The sequence below is a fragment of the Pochonia chlamydosporia genome, chromosome 2 (assembly GCF_001653235.2).
Source record: "Pochonia chlamydosporia 170 chromosome 2, whole genome shotgun sequence".
NCBI lineage: Eukaryota > Fungi > Ascomycota > Sordariomycetes > Hypocreales > Clavicipitaceae > Pochonia > Pochonia chlamydosporia.
The window spans coordinates 5,892,500-5,910,558 of NC_035791.1; the positions used below are offsets into that span (position 1 = coordinate 5,892,500).

An 18,059-nucleotide genomic window follows, 5' to 3' on the forward strand; every position below is an offset into this window, starting at 1 on the left:
GACAAAGGTAAACGCACCTGCAAAGAGAGACGCTCGGAGAATGGAGAATGAGTTTGTAAGATGCTTGGTGTACCTACCCTAAGTCAAGCTTGTTTGGTAAAGAACATGCTCCACAAGCCGGATAAAGATGACAAGTTCTTGAAGCGATGGTTCAAGACTGATTAAAGTATGAAATGGGCCGTGTAAACTAAGAAAGGACGTAACTAGCCGTAAAGATATATGGTGCCCGCAGTTCGGTTGTTTGATGGCTGTGTTACCATCTGAAGTCTTGGCTTTGTACCAATGAGTGTAAGCCACTAGCAAAACCAAGTTCGGATTGAGGGGCGGTCCAAAGAAGAAAGGAATAAATGAGAAAAAGCCCGGCCCCTGTTAGCTTGAGTATTACCTTTGACGATCTCCTGGGACGATAACTTGGGGGCAAAATAAACTCGAATCCATACTTTGCACAATGTTGGATATGCAAATTGAGCATCATTGCCCAATCAGGAGGAACTATGCAACCAATCCACAGGAGCTCGAGAAGAAGCAACAGCAATGTGCCAAGCCTACACAGGTATGATGAATGCTCTGACATACCGCCTTGGTAGGAAACCCCAATGCCAGCAGAACTATCATCCGTCATCATTTCACATGAAGCAAACCATTCAGCTTGGACGTCGCATTGTGAATCGTCAACGTCATTTGTGCAACAACGAAGAGCCAAGGACCAGCAACTGCAACACTCTGTGGGGTGCAGAAACGTGGCGCCAGGATCTGATTGGCCGAATGCTCACTGCCGTTGGCAATTGAAGCACAACAGAAGGAAGGAACAAGCCAAACTCAGGCGGGCTATTACGAGAGAGGCAAGAACCGATTCACCAAGAAGAAGGAGCAACCACTCACACGAGGAAATCGGTTCATGACCCGCCCCGTTGCTGGCCAGCATCTTTGGAAAGCCACTTGAGCAGACAAGGGGGCAACGTTGTTGTTTTACATTGTTGAATCCGGATCATTACCTGGTGAAATCACCTTTTTTTTTGCTCATCTTATTTCAACTTCATCCCACCCAAATCTACTTGACGACGTTCAACCACTCGGTTTCTGGCCCTGGACAAGTTCGGTCTGGCATACTACGGGAGCAGTCCTGCGCACGAGTTGGCACACACGGCTGGGGTCATCAGCACCGACGAAAAGAACAACCAACTTCATTGTTTGTTTCGATATCAATTAAGGCGCTTTGTGGCCATCGCATTCTTCTACCCATAGCTTGAATCACAGCATCCTACCACCATACGCCCAAACACCAAAGCACCAACCTGGCAACGGGGCCATATCCCCAGCCATGGATGGCGCCGGGAGCAGCAGTAGCAGTGGCTTGCGAGTTGGCAAACTGCTACCCAAAGGATTATCAGCAAAGAGGCGTCGCAGAAAGGAAAAGAATGGAGGAGGTTCGGAGGCATCGGGACAAGACGACGACACACGCAGCACAAGTGCAAACAGCAGTCAGAGGCGTCTCAAGCGTGAAGTAACACAAGGGAGCGATGACACCAACTCCATCAACATGGCCGACGACGACGACATTGACGACCGGAGCTTTGGGTCTTTCGAGTCGGGCGCAGATCCGGACACTGCAGAACGGTAAGTAGCAGTATTTCCTTTTCATCCTCCTTTCATCCAGGTGGCTCTCTTTGTCATGTTTCATCGGTCTTCCCCTGTACTGTTTCACTGCATACGACAGCCTTCCATCTGTCGCTTTTTAGCTTCGAGGCACGAGCTTGGAATGGTCTTGGTGTCAGCCTCCTCCACTTTCAGCACCAAACCAGTTGATGGCCCCGCCGCACGTTCTGGTGCAACGACGCAAGGAGACATCTTTGCGACCTCAGCTCTTCTCGCCAGCGGCCGCCTTCTGGGACCCATCTAAAGCCTCATATTCATTTCCCTTGAGAGATTCTGTTGCTGTCTTCTATCCATTCCAAATCCATTTGGCTCCCCTCATCTTCTCCAACGACCTCTCGCCATGTAAAACAAACTTGCGCGACTTGATGAAACTGTTGCCTAACACGAGCTTCACAGTGGAAGACCCGCCTCGACCTCTGCTCCAGCTCGACCCGCTACAATATCCGCCCATCCGTCCCTGATCGGTTATTTGACAACGTCATCTCCTGTTGTCCAAGCTCAACACCTTGACTCGCAATCTCACTTTCAACCCTCCCCTCCGACCCGTGGCTATTCCAGCGGCAGCAGCGACAAGTCTCCGTCGCCCAAAAAGCCGTCAAAACAAAAGGGCATTCCCAGCTTCAAGAATTCGTTCCCTGAGCCGCCTGCGCCAGCCAAAATTGCTTCCCCCGACCGCAAAAGCAGGGTGGTGACGCCCAAAATTGAGACAAACCCTCCCCGCACACCCCCTAAAGACGATATCCCGGCTCCTGTCATTGTGAACACTCCCCCGACCCCAACAGACCGAAGCGACTATCCCCCGTTCGAGGGACCTGGGGGTGGCAAGTCGCCGACGAATGGGGCAGGTTCTAGAACGAGAACTGATGGAAGTCCCATTGCGTTGAACATGAACATCCATAGGAGAAGCAAATCCGGTTCTGCAGCAATTGGTCCGAGCAAGCTCTCTCATAGTACCGTGGCCCCATTGACCCCGACCGACGAGACGGGCGGAGAGACCACTCCGAGCGCGACTAGCTTCTTCTCGTCTATGATATCTGCGGCTCAAAACGCTGCCACGTCGATCAGCAACACAATTCCGAACGCGGGACTTGGCATTGGAGGGAACAAGAGCAGAACGAGCATCCCGAAGTCTCTGAGCTCTCCCGCTGCTAGCCAAACAACGCTAGACTCGCAACCTGCACCCGAGCCGGAGCCGCGAATCGAAGATACGATGGACCGGAAGGAGTCTGCTGTTCGAACCCTGGGTTCGGGAGACCTGAGCCTGAGCCAACTTGGCCTGCCTGAACCAGCAGCTGCAACCCCGGCGAGCGCCAGATTCCCCGATGTTGCAGACACAAGGACGAGGTCAGAGTCTGCCCCGGCCGAACCTCAACCATCGGCTATGGATACATTCCCTGGGGAATCGTCGAGCCGGCCGCGGTCCTTGGTCGAACCGGCCAGCGGGGAGCAGACTCCGCCGCAGATGGAGTTTGCGGACATCAAGGGGCCAGTTCAGAGGTCATCGAGTTTGAGAAGTGCTATGAAGCCTCACAGAAAGAGGGGAAGCTCCGTGACGACGGGGGGTACTATAGCGGCCGCGATATCATCCGCCAATAATGCCGCGCTTCCCACGGGCGGCACTCTAGGGGCACCGAAGTTGACTGGGTTTGCGATTGCTAGCAAGAAGCGGAATCGTGATTTCCATACCCTTTTCAAGAGTGTGCCTGATGACGACTACCTAATAGAAGATTATAGTTGCGCCCTCCAACGTGAAATCCTAGCGCATGGTCGATTATACGTTTCCGAGGGTCATCTTTGCTTCAGCAGCAATATTCTGGGCTGGACAACAACGCTAGTGATGAGTTTTGACGAAATAGTATCTGTGGAGAAGCGAAGCACTGCTCTGGTGTTCAAAAACGGCCTAATGATTTCGACCCTTCACGCCAAACATATTTTCGCCAGCTTTACAAGCAGAGATGCCACATATGACCTTATTGTAAACATTTGGAAGCTAGGCCACCCGACCCTGCGGAGCACGCTGAATGGTGTGCAGTTGGAAGGTACTGGTGGCGACAAAACAGAAAAGGTGGAAGCTCAACAGGACGCCGCTGACGAGGAAGAACCACAAGAAGCATCCGGATCAGATGTGGAAACGGATGAGGATGAGGACGATGACGATGATGAAGAGTTCTACGACGAAGGCGAACACGATGAGCTGCTCGAAACTCAATCAACAGATATGACGGCTGTAGAACCAGAGCCGGAGAAGCCAGCCACACGCAAGGTATCTGGAATGGCAGTTGTAAATGGCACGACAACTGAACCTCCCAAGGATCCATCTCCGACGTCTGGGGGTGTTATCGACTTTCCTGGCCCGACTGCACATGCCGCCACGGATTGTGGTGACTCGGCAACTCACTACGATAAAGTTCTCGGGGACGAAATCATCCCAGCACCTCTTGGAAAGGTGTACAATCTCGTGTTTGGTCCTGGGTCTGTTGCTTGGATGGGCAAATGGCTGTCAACGGATCAAAAATGCACCGACATCCAGATGGAGGATAAGACGGGATTGACTGCTGACAATAAGAGCCGAACGTTTACGTATATCAAGCCGCTTAATGGGTCTATTGGTCCGAAGCAGACGAAATGTGTTGTGACGGAAACCATTGATCAGATCGACTTAGCAAAGGCCGTCAATCTCAGCGTATCCACCCAGAACCCGGATGTACCCTACGGTAACCTGTTTACTGTCAAGACTAAATACTGCTTGTCATGGGCTGAGAATAATGCCACACGAGTTCAAATCAACTGCACAGTTGAGTGGTCTGGCAAGTGTTGGCTGAAAGGTTGGTCATTTTGATACGCTGGCAACAATATGTTATTGGCACGTACTAATGAGAGAATAGGCACCATCGAGAAGAACGTCAATGATGGACAAGGACAGTACTGCAAGGAGTTGTTCGTATCGCTCAAAAATGCAGTTTCATCCAGAGTTCGAGCTGGGACAGTCACCAACGGCGTCACAAAGGGCAAGAAGAAGCTCAAGAGAAGCAAGGCTCTCCAGGCCGTGGCGGATGCAGAAGCTGGCAAGGGAGGCAAGTCGGATGGCAAGAAGCAAAATTGGGGACCACTGGAACCCGTGCGAAGTCTTCTCGAGCCGTGTGTGGATGTGCTTCAGCCGATACTTACAGGCAATGTCATGTATGGTTTGCTCGTGGGTCTGCTCGTTGCCATGTGGTTCGGGTTCGGGTCTCCGCCGAAGAACAACGCGTCATTCGGACCGGAAGTTGGATTTTACAGCCATAACCGACAAGCTGCCTACGAGGAGATGTGGCGGCGGCAGGATTCCGAGCTGTGGGAGTGGTTGGAGGAGCGCGTCGGTATGGACCGGCTTAGCTCAGATCAGCCGAGCGGCGCACGAAAACGAGCGATTGAGCACCGGACAGTGGAGGATAAGCTGAGAGATGAGCGAATGGAGGAACGAGAGATTCAAGAAGCCATTCGTGTGACGGAAGAAAAGTTACGAGTGTTGAGAGAAGTTGTTGAAAAGGGGAGTTCAAACTAACGAGTTTGTAACATGCCCGCTGTCGAGATATCCCAAAAGGGAATACTGTTACCACGGAACATTTACCTTTGTACATTACCAGCTACCATACATTAGCGACCCGGCGAATTCTATTTTGTAACTACTTTGCATCAATGTGATTTTGACTGTCTAGTGTGAAAGGGGTGTGATGTTGGTTCTGTACTCTGTGTTTTTGTTCGTAGTGGAACCAGAAATGGGTTAATAATACAGTTAGTGTTGCCCATGGGCTGATGGCGTCGTCACGCCGAATCGATCTGCATCACAGCCACGTGTTGTTCGACTGGGAAATAACATTTCGGAGAAGATCAAGAAAGTGGCATCTTGGTGAAGCCGCTTCAGGCCGGTTTCTGTATTGAGAGTTGAGAGGGCGGAACATGTGGGGATGACACGGGGGTATCGCGGAGAACTGCACCAAGACAAGGACAAGTGACGATGAAGTTGGGAACCAGTTTGTTATGGTACAGGAATACGCGTATAGATGAATGAGCTTGTATTCCCACCCACGGGGCGCGGGAATAGCCTTACCACCGCGGCTAAATGTCTAACGGAACTTGACGTCGCGGAAGGGCCTCCGCAGATGAATCCAGCCTGAAGCCGCCGTGGAAATTAAACTGAGACGGATATTTAGCGGAGCCCATCATGTCAGCGTCGGGCAACGATGGAAAAGCGCAGTAAAACCTCCGTGCCAAGAGCAGCCCTATGCGGCGCCTGGTGGGGAGTATAGTGGCATGATGCAATAAAGAGAGGGCGTAAAGGGAAAACGAGCTTGTGTGAGGCACAGAGTAGGACTAGCCAGGAACGTGGACGCATGGGAGTTTCAGGGCTGAGCTTCGCCTCGATGGATTGCGGATGCTGCCGACGACGATGTGTACGCAAGCTGGCTGAATGGGGAATGATGAGGTGGAGATGGATGGATGGGTGGACTGAGCCACATGATGGATGTGGTTGTTATTTCGTAGGATGCTGGCAGGCAAGTTGGTAGTGAGATGAAGAGTTGTTAGATGGACGGTTTGGTGGATGGATTGGTTGGAAGCTTGGATGGTGAATCCTCGTTTTGTCGTGGCTCGTTTTGTATCGCGATGCGTGACTGGGGTGAGACGGGTGGTTCGTCGGCGGTTCTACTGAGATTCGAGATGGATTGGTGCTGAGCCGAGGATTGGTCGAATGATCGCTTTCGATGGATGGATTGACCGTTGTGATGGTGATGGTCGTGGTGATGGTGATGCTGGATGACGGTGAATTTGGATTGACTCAGCCCCACTTGACGTATTTGAGACCATCGAATTCCCACGCCCTTGACCTTTTGTACACGTACTCGTCCCCCCTTTGCGGTTTGCATCCTTGGGTCGGCAGTGACGTCGTCGTCAGCACGTCGCTATTTTGGTATTTTTTGCTGCGGATCAGAGTTTGGGAATATCATCTTTGGTTTGATTGAGATGTGTGTTTGGTGTTGAGGAATAAGACACGATGGTTTCCAGTTCAGAGTCTAGATGGTTAAACTTGAATGGCCAAGTATACCCACGACATCTTCTTTGTACTGAGTAGCATTTTTTGGTTGAATTGGAATATTCTAGCATCATTGTTCAATTCATTTAGTGTATTTTTTTTCTTCATCTTAGTTGCTCACATCATGCCGCGAAAGGGAGTTCCCAAAGTGCGCACTGGCTGTCTAACATGCAAGTTGGTCATCACAACAATTCCATCCCATGTACTCATAGCCAACACTAACACACACAGAAAACGCAAGGTAAAATGCGACGAGACACGTCCATCCTGCAACAGATGCACGTCCACTGGCCGAACCTGCGATGGCTACATGCCCCCTCCACCAGGCTGGATGTCCTGGGACCGCCTCCTATCCCCATCCGTGCCATCATCACCGGATCCCTTACCAGACGCGGATAGTCTTGAATTGCGAAGTCTAGCATTCTACCGACAAATTGTGGCGCCTACGCTCTGTGGACCACTGGATAGTTCGTTCTGGACGAAACTTGTTGCGCAGATGGTGCATTCGGAGCCGGCGACAAGACATGCTGTCTTGGCGATAAGCTCTCTCTACGAAAACTTTGACGACACGGCTTTACAATTACACAGGAGTAATAGACAAGCCGGGACGGATACAGTTGACGACTTTGCTATTCAGCATTACAATGCGGCGATATCACACCTCATCAGCCCGCAGACTTCGTGTCCGGCAGACATAAACACCGTTTTATTAGTCTGCATATTATTCACGTGCATAGAGTTTTTGCGTGGCGACACCGAAAGCGCAATAAGTCATTCCCAGCATGGCATTTCGCTTCTCAATTCAGGGACCGACGTTAAGCCCGAGTTGGTTCGCGTGTTTAGGCACCTCAGTATATTTCCGTACTTTTTCGGCGGCGAAATCTCTACGTTTCCGGTGTTGAATGATGCACAGACTGTAGCAGACACGTTTGATACGCTCGATGAAGCACTAGAATCGCTGGACTGGCTGCTCGCAAGGGCGGTTCGACTAGTCCGGGCGAGTGACTTTCATCGCCTGGGAATAGGGGAAGAATCACAACCATTAGAGGCAGTACTTCATGAACAATTGACTCTTGAAATCGACCTAGACGCCTGGTGGACTACCTTCAGCAGCATACGAAGCGGCAACAACTCTGAACAGGCGATGACACTACTAATCCTAGAAATGCGATGGCTCGTCTGCAAAATCTGGGCGAATACGTGTCTCGCCTCCCACGAAACCATCTACGACGAACACCTCGACAAGTTTACGCGGATAGTGGAAATGGCCACGCAGGCACAGACACTGATGGAGAGTGTGGGCGACTCCATCCACCACAAGTTTATGTTTGTCATGGGCTTTTGTCCCCTGCTGTACTTTGTGGTGATTAAGTGTCGGGTTTTGAGGCTACGGCTCGGGGCGCTATCGTTGCTCAAGGCCTTGTCGTATATACGGGAGACGCTGTGGGATGCGTCGACGCTGTATGCTGTGGGGAGGAGGATCGTCGAGCTTGAGCATGGGATGGGGGAGGGTGAGGCGGCGGAGAGTGTGCCGGATGAGGTGAGGGTTAGGGATTCGGCGGTTGAGGCTGGGGATGATGGCAGGAGACTTTGTTTGTTGGTGTTGGGGGGAGATGGGATTGAGAGGGTGTATGTGGATTTGATGTGATGTATGATATTCTGTGAGGAGTTTGATATCCGTGTATAGACTATTTGTTGGCATTGAGCATGATGTACGGTTTTGTGATTCGCAATAAACTATAGTTGTGTGTTCATGTACAGACGATATTGTGAGACTTGCTATAACTCCCATTCCCCTGACAATTCAACACATGATCTGATTGATGGTTCATGGCCTCGAACCGAGTGGTAGCGAGGTATTGGCAACCAAGACTTGCTCATTCTGCCTTACGCCTTATGGGCAGCGTAACTCAATCGCTTACAACAAATCTCCCCTTTCGCGGCAACCCCGAAACCTGGTTGGTCGGCTCGGACTCTGAATCAACCCTCGCAACGAAGCGTAAGCTTGTTTCTGTGGGGGCAGTGCGGAAAGAAAGCGAAGTGGGATGAGTCCGAGGCTAGGTAAATGAGTTGCCAAAATTGGAATGCCTTCAGGATATAAGAACGGCAAGTTGTTTAAAGTTAAACAAGGACAACTCTCACTATTACTAGCATTTTTCTCTATTTCATTTGTCAACATGCTCTTCTCAATACTCTTGTTTGTAACAGCTGCTGCAGCTGTAGCCATTCCCTCAACTCCCATCTCAGAACCAACTACAACACTCAACATTCTCCCCCGAGAAACTTCAACAACTCCACCAACACCCAGCACATTCTCCAAAACGGAATACATCACCATCGAAGGCGTCACAAACTCTGTCCTCACTATTCCCGGCAAAACCATCGCAATCGCCACCGTACCGACATGCATTCAAACTGCGGTCCCCGATAACAACGGATACATTCCGCCTGGTGAATGCGATGCCCTGTGGAATTATTATCCTAGTTTCGGGGCAGCTCTCGCCGTGGCCTGCCTGTTTGGATTCTTGGTCGTTGTGCATATTTGGCAGGCTGCCATGTTTAAAAAGGTTTGTAAGTCATTCTTTCGCGAGGGCCACGCAGCAATTACCACTGATCAACGACACAACTAACTCTACAGACGTGGTGCTGGGTCATTATCATGGCGACTATCTGGGAGATGACAGCCATGATATTCCGTACATTAAGCTCCAAGAACCAGCAGAGTAAAGGACTGCTTCTCGTGTTTCAAATATTCATCCTCCTCGCACCTCTTTGTAAGTAACCCCAAGCAAAACCGTCAGCTATTATAACTTAGAGTGTCTCTCCGCATCACTGGAGCATTCCCTTTCCAAACCAAATTACCTAGTGGTAATTTTATCTGATAAAAACATGGCCGCTAACGTATCCAGGGGTCAACGCATTCGCATACATGACCTTTGCAAGAATGGTTCACTACTTCCACCCTCGTCGATCCATCCTCCGCATGCCGGCGTCCATCATCGCCATCGTCTTCGTCTTCCTCGATATTGCCTCCTTCGCAGTCCAGCTTGCCGGTGGGAGTATGGCCAGCCCCGGTTCCGCGCCGGACGTCCAGCAAAAGGCATTGCATATATACATGCTTGGAATAGGGTTCCAAGAACTCATCATTGTGTTGTTTGTCGTTTTGTGCGCCATGTTTCAGGTCCAACTATCTAGGCTTGACGGCGGGCGAAGTTGCTCTCTCTTCAAAGCGCACTGGGGACCACTTCTTTGTGCGTTGTATTTTTCACTTGCCATGATTACTGTTCGGATTGTTTATAGACTGGCTGAGTTTTCGAGCGGTATTCGGAAAAACAGCGCGTTGGTTACGAAAGAGGCGTATTTTTACATTTTGGAGGCTGGGCCGATGGTTTTGGCGGTGTTTTCGTTTGTGGTTGTGCATCCGGGGAGGGTTATGACAAACCGGGCACTGGAAATGCCTGGTGTTTTTACTGTTTTGAGGAATTCGTGTGCAAGGCGTAAGGGCAAGGAGTTGCTGAGTGATTCTGGCTCTGAGACTGAGTTGGCTGAGGGGTGGAGGGTGAGGAAGGATGAAATTGCTGCATAGCGTGGCGTTGATATGCTTGAGTTTGGTGTATTCTTCTTTTAGAGTTAAATGTTTTTTAGAACTACGAGTAGGGAGCAATTTGTCAACAAATTTATACTTGGATAAATCGAAACGAGTGTGGCCTCAGAATGCTGGGAGTCATCGTGTGCTAAAGCTAAGCTCGACTGCTCACATAGACAAAACCATTTCTTGTCCACCAACCAGTTCAAGTGACTGGATCCCGTGGAATTCGAAGGCTTTGACCTCGGCCCATATACGGCTGCACAGGCCGTTCCATAATCCTTTTCACCTCAATCACTTTCTGCTGATAACTTAGTCTTTCCACCAGCTCAACTTCAGCCACCGTTTGTCCACGAGCATTTCGCGCCGTTTCATCCGCCCCCGCCGCAAGGAGAGCCCATTTCAACTCTTCAGCCTCTACCTTCACCTCAGGACGTTGTAGGAAATGAAAGTCTTGAGTCCATGCCGGGAACGAGACTGCGTAATGGAGCGGAGCGCAGGAGTCGCTACCCCTGATGTTCGGATTTGCCCCTAATGCGAGTAGCAGCTTGGCAATGTTCACGGCATGTTTTTTGCACGCTTTAAGCAGTGGTGTATTTCCGAGTGCATCTTTTGCGTCAACATCAATGTTTCGGTTGTATGTCTTGAAACATGCAGCTGCGCTGTCCACTGGAAAGTCGTCGTCTTTTGGACGACACTGATCCGTTTCGTAAGCTAATAGGTGAAGCGGTGTGCAGTCTTCAGAGTCTTTCAGATTGATGTCTGCGTGACGGGATACGAGAAAGGTGATGAGCTCAGACATTAAATTGTAGCAGGCATAGTGCAGTGGCGTTCGGCCAAAAGAATCCTGAGCATTGATGTCCACCATTCCGATATCAATAAGGTAAGTTGCTGTCTTGATAGCAAAGGCTGCGGCAAGAGATCTCTCCTGGTCGTCTCCGTCCCTGCAAAACTGCTTGTTCCGCGTGTAATAGAACTCTTCCCACGACAATGCCAGCCAGTGTAGCGGCGTTCGTTTGTACTGGTCAGTTTGTCGCTTTATCCCCTTGGAAATTAGTATGTTTACAACTTCGGCATTGAAGTACATTGCTGCGACATGAAGATATCCAACACTGTCCCCTCCTAATGCGAGTGGCCCAGATCGCGAATTTTCCGATCGGTAGTGAAAGCTCTCGTCTAGATCGTGACCGGAGTGATCGATAATATGAGAAACTAGTTCTGGGCTTGCCCATTTACAAGCTCCATATATTAGGGTCTTATTCGAGTTAGCATGCCTGATATCGGTCTCTGCTCCTTTCTCAAGCAGCTTCCAGGCATAACGTTCCCTTTTCGCGGTGCTGGAGTCCATTAACCATGCCCGCTGGTACCTCTCGACATTCAGAACTTTATCACGCAGAGTGTTTGCGAAAACCACGTTTGTGAGAGGAGTGTGGCCGCGTGCTGCATCCCACGGGACGGTGCTGGCGGCAGTCCAACACCAGAAGCTGGGCTGAACTCGGCGGTTGATCAATTTTTCTGCCCCTCTCTTTAGAAACTCTGAAAGACAGTTCTCATGGGCGTCGTATGCTGTCATGTGCAATGCTGGAAGGTAATCCGCAATAACCCTGCCCTCGGAGAGAGCAAAATCCAAAAGCCATGCAAGTGACTGGTCGCAACCAGTCCTTGCAGCAATCTCAACAGCCGTGAGAAAAGTATCATAAATCGTCATGCATTGGCCAAGCGGCTTGGCTCCAGCACGGGCAAGAAGTTGTATGATAGCGGCACTGTCTTGGCGATAGCACATATCGCCAATAATTGTCTCTCTTTGCTCCTCGTGAACGGTTGCGCCCATTTGAACAAGGAGCTCAACAACCTTGACGGCTTGATCGGATACGCTAGAAACATAGCGTTTGCCTATCTTGCAACTGTACGCGTTAACAGCAAGCGAAAGGAGCGGTTCTGTTTCCTGCTGCAGTTTTACATCGTGTGGTGAGGATGGCCATGTGGAAGACCCATCGATCTTGATGTCGCCGAGTTTCCAGCTGCGGTACGTTTCCGCATAGTTAGCCACGCTGCTGTTGACAAGTTCGGGTTGTTCGTCCAGTATACGAGTGACGGTTGCGATGTCCTGGTGAAATACAGACTGGACTAACTCGCTAGACAGAGTTCCGTCGTCCAGGCATACTCGAATCTCAGTTTCCGAGACGTTTGCTAGCTGTGTACCCGAGTGCTCAGGAGGAAGGTCTGAAAGAGATTGGCATATCTCGCGGGGTTCCATGGCGTCAACTCCCAGACTTTACACCCAACCATGAAACCCAAGAATGAAGGGTGGCGACGATGTTGAAATTACCTGCCTGCAAAATAACAATCTGTTGGTTCCCTAGGCGATTGCCAGCATTGCCACTCACATGTCGTTTGCTAGTTGTTGGGAGAGTTACGCTTAAAACGATATGGCCGAAATGGGACTGTGCCGAAATTATGACTCAATAAACACCTGACTTGGCATGTCGGCATTCTGAAACAACCGATGATGGAAATTGCCAGCATGATATATTTGCTGAGCTGTAGGCCATATGGCATCAACGCCCTGCTCTTGCAGCGGTACTCGTGGTGGTACGAAATTAATAGCCTCTTTATTACATCTAACAACTATCTATCGTAGGATGCAATAGCCCCCTCGAAAGCGTCTATTATTCCATCATAAAATTTGTTTACATCCTCTGGAGTCTCTCCAATCTCTAGCCCATCCACACCAGTTTGTAAAGGAAATAATATTCGCCGAAGACTTTCGGCGAGTGGCTTCGCTGAGTGAAATTCGCGGGGGAACTCATTCAAGATATCCTGAAAGGTATCTTGCCCCATGTCAAGACACTTGCGTGCAGCTAGCTCGTCCCAATCTCCCTTGCTCCATTGCTGGAGCTTGCTTCCCTCTGGGGGACTATCTGAGCGGTTCGATATCAGTATCCAGAGGAGAACGTACAGAAATGACTCTAGGTCGTGTCGAAAAGTGTGCCGTTCCTCTTTTAGAACACCAATGGCCATAAACGGCCTGGTGCCAGTAATATCGGGCTCTATATCTGAATCTACAGGAAGCTGCACCGCGGAATCAAGGTCTATCAAGATGCCCCTGGGACTTTCTTCGTTTTCTCCATCCAGAATTATTATATTTCCTGCCGATACATCTTGATGCAAGATCGCGGCGTCAAAATACAGTGATTTGTGACACTTAATAGCATCCCGAAAAACCTGAAGCAGCTCTTGTAGAGAACAGAAAGTGTGAAGGGGTCGGCCAACGGGAGAAGTAACGATACAGGTGAGGATACGATTTTGAAAGTAATTGTTTGTTTCCTCTGTATAGTCAGCAAATCCTCTCTTAGTACTAGTAGCTTCTTGTCGTTGCTCGAGCGTAAGTCCGGGTCCTTTAGAAGACGGCAGAGTGGAAAATCTTCTCTGTGTTCCCCAACGAATACCTTGGCGCAGATTCGCCGTGCTTTCCACTTCTTCAAAATAGTCAAGCGAGAGGGCGCCCCAGACGCCTTTCTCGTGAGCCAACCGTAAAAGCTCGTCCTCTGGGCGCTCCCTTGCCCACCGCCATTTGAACTTCAAGATGGCGCTCCACTGACTCGACCGCGGCATTCGTATTCGATAGCAAGTCGTTCCAGAGCCAACAATTCCTTCACGAGACGCAACTGGCTTTCTTTCGAGATAGTGCTTTCCAAAAGAGGGTATTGTCTCCGCACCATCAAACATCATGTAGCTGCCACCTTCGTCCGTCTTAATGGTGTCGAGTTCTCCAAGATCCTGGTCTGTCATCCGCTGGTAACTAAGAATGATAGAGAGGAATTGGATAAAGTCAGTCTGGATATCGAATACATCGCTACAATATAAGCCGGACCGATCAAAGACCCAGAATTCGACAAAAGAGCCACGTATATAGAAGCCGTGTAAGAAGAGTCGTGTAGGCTGGCTGGCAAAGACTTCGTGTGCAGACCGACAGAGACTTAGTAGTCCATCCCGGTAAGAAAAACCGCTTTGGTGATAAAATTGGCCGATGATCTGAACTTGATCCCATCTTATCTCCGCGTTGTTTGCCGGTGACGGTGCCTTGTTTAGGAGGAGGCGTGTACCATTGCCAGTCCTTTCGTGCTCAAAAGCTATACTGTCTCTGGATATGTGCCACTCGCCTCGAGCGCCATCACTCTCCTGCGATAGATAATTCTGGAACCATTGCAGGAAATCGTCAGGAGATGGGGCATTTGATGGGATGGCGCATATGCAGCTCTGTCTTCCGGCTGCCTGGAGTTTCAATTCGCCATCATGACGCACGTACTGAAAATTGTTGAAGTGTTTCTTTATGAAGCCGCTCATAGGTCCATGCATGCGACCGTTAATGTTGTCATGGATATCTTGGTCGTCAGTCGTGGAGGCCGACGAAGCTGGGGCAAAGTCATGGTCTGTGTCATTCTTCATGGCCGACAGAAGAGACGCTGCAGCGAGAAGACGACTGCGGGATAAAAAGGTTTTAAAACTGATCAATTACAATGAGTTGCTGTTGGAGTCAACAAGGTCGATCTGTGTTATGGAGTTGAGAGATGCAGAAGGTCAGCCTGAGATGGATGGAGAACTGGTGGGAGAAAGACGAGACATTATGAACATCTTTTGTGGGGCTGATTCTGACCCTAACCCTTGTGACATTTCAAGTGTTCGCCCAACAAGTAGCATTCAGCAGTTTGATGGATAGCTGAGTTGAAAAATGCCTCATGGATAATGTCTGAATTCACCGTTGAACAGGTTGTATTCGAGGCGAAGGGAGATCTAAGCCCCTCAGAGGCCATGAAAAGCGGCCCGGCGTGGGCTTTCTCAGGTCGCATTCCGAGGGCCTAACATATCCTGCTGCATTAGCACCGGCAATCTGTAACAAGCTCAACTCATTGTGACTACTTGCTGCCTAGTTATTATGGTTCTTCTGAGTAGTTTTGACGCCCTGTGTTAACATGAATATGTCATTGCTCTAACACCATAGGATCAAGAGAACCAGCCAACAGGCCAACCCAACAGTGCAGACAGACTAACAGGAATATGTCGCGGGCAAATTGGAAAATGAAACAAAACCAACATATACCAGCCAATAGACACACTGGTCAAAAGAAACTGGCCTACAGGAAACGGCCGACAAGGAAACTGGAAAAAGACATCAGGTCGGAAAGAAGCGACCGACAGACCACATAAACAAGGCGACAACCACAAATCTTGTGAATAAATGGGACAGAGCTGCCCTTCTCTTGTGCGAGAGCAAAATTCATCTCATAACTATCCCAAAAGCATTTGGCTCTCTTAATTCACCAACTTTGAAACACCAGCGTCGTTGTTCAACACCCACTCTTTCTAATACAATGGGCTCACTTATTGATACCTTCGTGCCGTCCAGCACATACAACACCTTGCCTTTAATCAGTCAAGTTGCTGAGGCACCAAATGATCACATCCAAGATCTCCAAGACCTCCGCGAGTTGCTGAACAAGCACAAAGTGCCCAAAGGTGTCAGTGTCCGCTTGATCCACAAGCATTTTGACACCTATGCAGGCGAAGTGATGGTTTTTAACCGAGTTCCAGTCCAAGGACACGGAATCGTTCAGATCATGAAGCCAATTGTCCCTTCAGATAGCAATCAACTTCGAGGTATCCATTTCTTCGTCGATGAAAACAGCTCCCTCCAGGCATACGAATACGGCAACTACGACGTACCTGACATGAGTGGCTTTCAGGCGTTCCTCGCTGAGTTCTGCGGTCTCATTTCTGAGCGAGGACTGCAGCGCAAATTTGGCCTCAAGCTTCAGACTGAGGATGATACAGAGCAGACAGGATGGACCGAGTACGAACTCCATGCAAAGCGTGGCACCATTATGTTTCCTGATGGTATGCCCATGCCCGATGGAGATGGTGACTACAGCGTGACCACAGAGTGGAAAGGGATCTTCAATGAACTCCCGAGAACTTGCAAGCATACTACAACTTGCAGGCACGGACGGTCGACATGCAAACATTGCAGACACTGCAACAGCCATCCCCACGATGCGGATGTCGAATTCGCCAGTGGAGCTGGGTTTTGCTTGGGTGGACAAAAGATCCTGCCTGGGACTGCAGTTCATGATATCGTCGACCAGATTATTCTCGCGTTTTAGTTAAGACAGCCGTAGATCCTTCTGCATTGGATTCTGTGTTTAGCTTCGTGGTTGGTGTTGCAAAGATTCCCAGCCCTGCTTGTATCAAGACCAAGCAACATTCTAGGTAGTTAGCATAGCACAACGCGCAACCCCCGCGAGACTGCACGGTGCAAACTTGGCTAATTGGGTCAAGTCCATGGTCTATTAGCTACAGCTTGCCAAGTAGGTTCTCTTCACAGGTCAATTAGTTATCAATGAGTATACACCTTTGACTTTACGCTATAATCTATCAGCTATGCGCTACATAATTTTAGTGACTGTGTCCGAATACACTCCAAAGAATCCCATTAATCAGAGAATGCAGGTTGTAATCACCAAGATCTGCGGTTCTATCGGTAAGTGTGTATCGTACGAGCACCCAGTCCATAGGCTAAAACACCATATCATCAAAGAAAGTTCAGTGTTCTACGAAGTCTTCTTTTCCGTATTCCCACCCAACACCCGCAATCGTTCACTCTCAGGCTGCTCATCCCATCGCGGCCTGGGCAACTCAAACGTTGAGCCAATTCGCCCGTAGGACATTCCACCCAGCTGCGCAATCGGCCGTAGCTTATCCAAAAGGATATGACTCCCCTGCTCATTCACCGCGTCGTCCTGTACCCAGAACCTAGTTGCCTTGATCAGCACCAGCGAGGCAATGCTCATCCCGGGTGTCGCATGGTCCGCAAACTCCTTGACATCCACGACCTTCCCTTCAATTGACAAAACGGACTCTTGAACACGAGACGCCTTCACAGTTGAGGTAGGTGCCTCAGTTAGACCTGTGATATCCCATTCGGACACACCGTACGGGGCATCTATCGACGACGCATTCACCGCTTCAATCATGCTTTCGGAGACGGTGTTGATGACGCATTCCCCCGTTTCCTTCAAGTTGCGATACGTATCCTTTACGCGCTCCGGGCGCGATGAAAAGCCCACTACAAACATGGGCGGATCGTGATCAATGACTTGGAAGTAACTGAAGGGTGACAGGTTCTTGGTCTTGCCATCTCCAGACACAGTGCTCAGGAAACCAATGGGTCGAGGGGCAATGCCCGATATCAACAGGCGGTAATTATCCACCATGGCCCTGTCAGCTGCGTAGGGATCGATTTCTCTGTGCGATTGTGCATTGTTGCTGCTTGGGGCTCCGTCGCCAAATTGCCATGATGGATTGGGTGATTTGGTTACCGGGATGGGCTGGTTGGAGTGGTCAAAGTCGGGTCTGGATTTCAGTCTTTCTTGGAAGTTATGAACTCTTTCGACAATCTTGTAGCTCTGGCTTGTATTGGTGGCTGTTGGCGGTGCTGGGGCTGTAGCTTCAGCGCATGATGAGATGAGTCTTGTTGGTAAAGAGTGAGATTTGGCAACTTGGCGGGTGAGCCTGTTTGTGAGTCAGTAAGATGGGAGGGCATAAGTGGTAAATTAACAACTCACCGTCTAGTTAATTGACCTATTTGCCGACTGGTATGCACCATTTTGGGTGAGTTCACTTGTCTTTGTATCTTTACTCTTCGTGATTGTGAACTGAGAGTGGATTTGTTTCGATGGCTACCTATCT

The 18,059-nt window shown here is 49.8% G+C and overlaps 7 protein-coding genes across 7 annotated transcripts; 4 read left to right on the plus strand and 3 right to left on the minus strand.

Annotated features, from left to right (window-relative positions):
* Positions 1 to 1,321: 1,321 nt before the first annotated feature.
* Positions 1,322 to 5,200, plus strand: VFPPC_03830 (GRAM domain-containing protein; the record flags this gene model as incomplete). Its single annotated transcript, XM_018283284.1, has 3 exons — positions 1,322 to 1,617; positions 2,053 to 4,481; positions 4,542 to 5,200. The coding sequence occupies 3 exons, from the start codon at positions 1,322 to 1,324 to the stop codon at positions 5,198 to 5,200; spliced, it is 3,384 nt and encodes a 1,127-aa protein (XP_018137603.1).
* A 1,651-nt stretch (positions 5,201 to 6,851) lies between these two features.
* Positions 6,852 to 8,375, plus strand: VFPPC_03831 (C6 zinc finger domain-containing protein; the record flags this gene model as incomplete). The annotated part of the gene is made up of 2 exons (XM_018283285.1): positions 6,852 to 6,897; positions 6,940 to 8,375. The coding sequence occupies 2 exons, from the start codon at positions 6,852 to 6,854 to the stop codon at positions 8,373 to 8,375; spliced, it is 1,482 nt and encodes a 493-aa protein (XP_018137604.1).
* A 529-nt stretch (positions 8,376 to 8,904) lies between these two features.
* Positions 8,905 to 10,313, plus strand: VFPPC_16841 (RTA1 domain-containing protein; the record flags this gene model as incomplete). Its single annotated transcript, XM_018294594.1, has 3 exons — positions 8,905 to 9,294; positions 9,366 to 9,501; positions 9,637 to 10,313. 3 exons carry the CDS (start codon positions 8,905 to 8,907, stop codon positions 10,311 to 10,313), a joined length of 1,203 nt encoding a protein of 400 aa, XP_018137605.1.
* A 205-nt stretch (positions 10,314 to 10,518) lies between these two features.
* On the minus strand, positions 10,519 to 12,570 carry VFPPC_03833 (ankyrin repeat protein; the record flags this gene model as incomplete). Its single annotated transcript, XM_018283286.1, has 1 exon — positions 10,519 to 12,570. The coding sequence occupies one exon, from the start codon at positions 12,568 to 12,570 to the stop codon at positions 10,519 to 10,521; it is 2,052 nt and encodes a 683-aa protein (XP_018137606.1).
* A 371-nt stretch (positions 12,571 to 12,941) lies between these two features.
* VFPPC_03834 (serine/threonine-protein kinase Sgk2) lies at positions 12,942 to 14,762 on the minus strand (the record flags this gene model as incomplete). The annotated part of the gene is made up of 1 exon (XM_022428358.1): positions 12,942 to 14,762. The coding sequence occupies one exon, from the start codon at positions 14,760 to 14,762 to the stop codon at positions 12,942 to 12,944; it is 1,821 nt and encodes a 606-aa protein (XP_022284034.1).
* Positions 14,763 to 15,685: 923 nt separating this feature from the next.
* On the plus strand, positions 15,686 to 16,474 carry VFPPC_13534 (hypothetical protein; the record flags this gene model as incomplete). Its single annotated transcript, XM_018291309.1, has 1 exon — positions 15,686 to 16,474. The coding sequence occupies one exon, from the start codon at positions 15,686 to 15,688 to the stop codon at positions 16,472 to 16,474; it is 789 nt and encodes a 262-aa protein (XP_018137608.1).
* A 447-nt stretch (positions 16,475 to 16,921) lies between these two features.
* VFPPC_03835 (nitrilotriacetate monooxygenase component b) lies at positions 16,922 to 17,976 on the minus strand (the record flags this gene model as incomplete). The annotated part of the gene is made up of 2 exons (XM_018283288.1): positions 16,922 to 17,882; positions 17,936 to 17,976. 2 exons carry the CDS (start codon positions 17,974 to 17,976, stop codon positions 16,922 to 16,924), a joined length of 1,002 nt encoding a protein of 333 aa, XP_018137609.1.
* Positions 17,977 to 18,059: the final 83 nt, after the last annotated feature.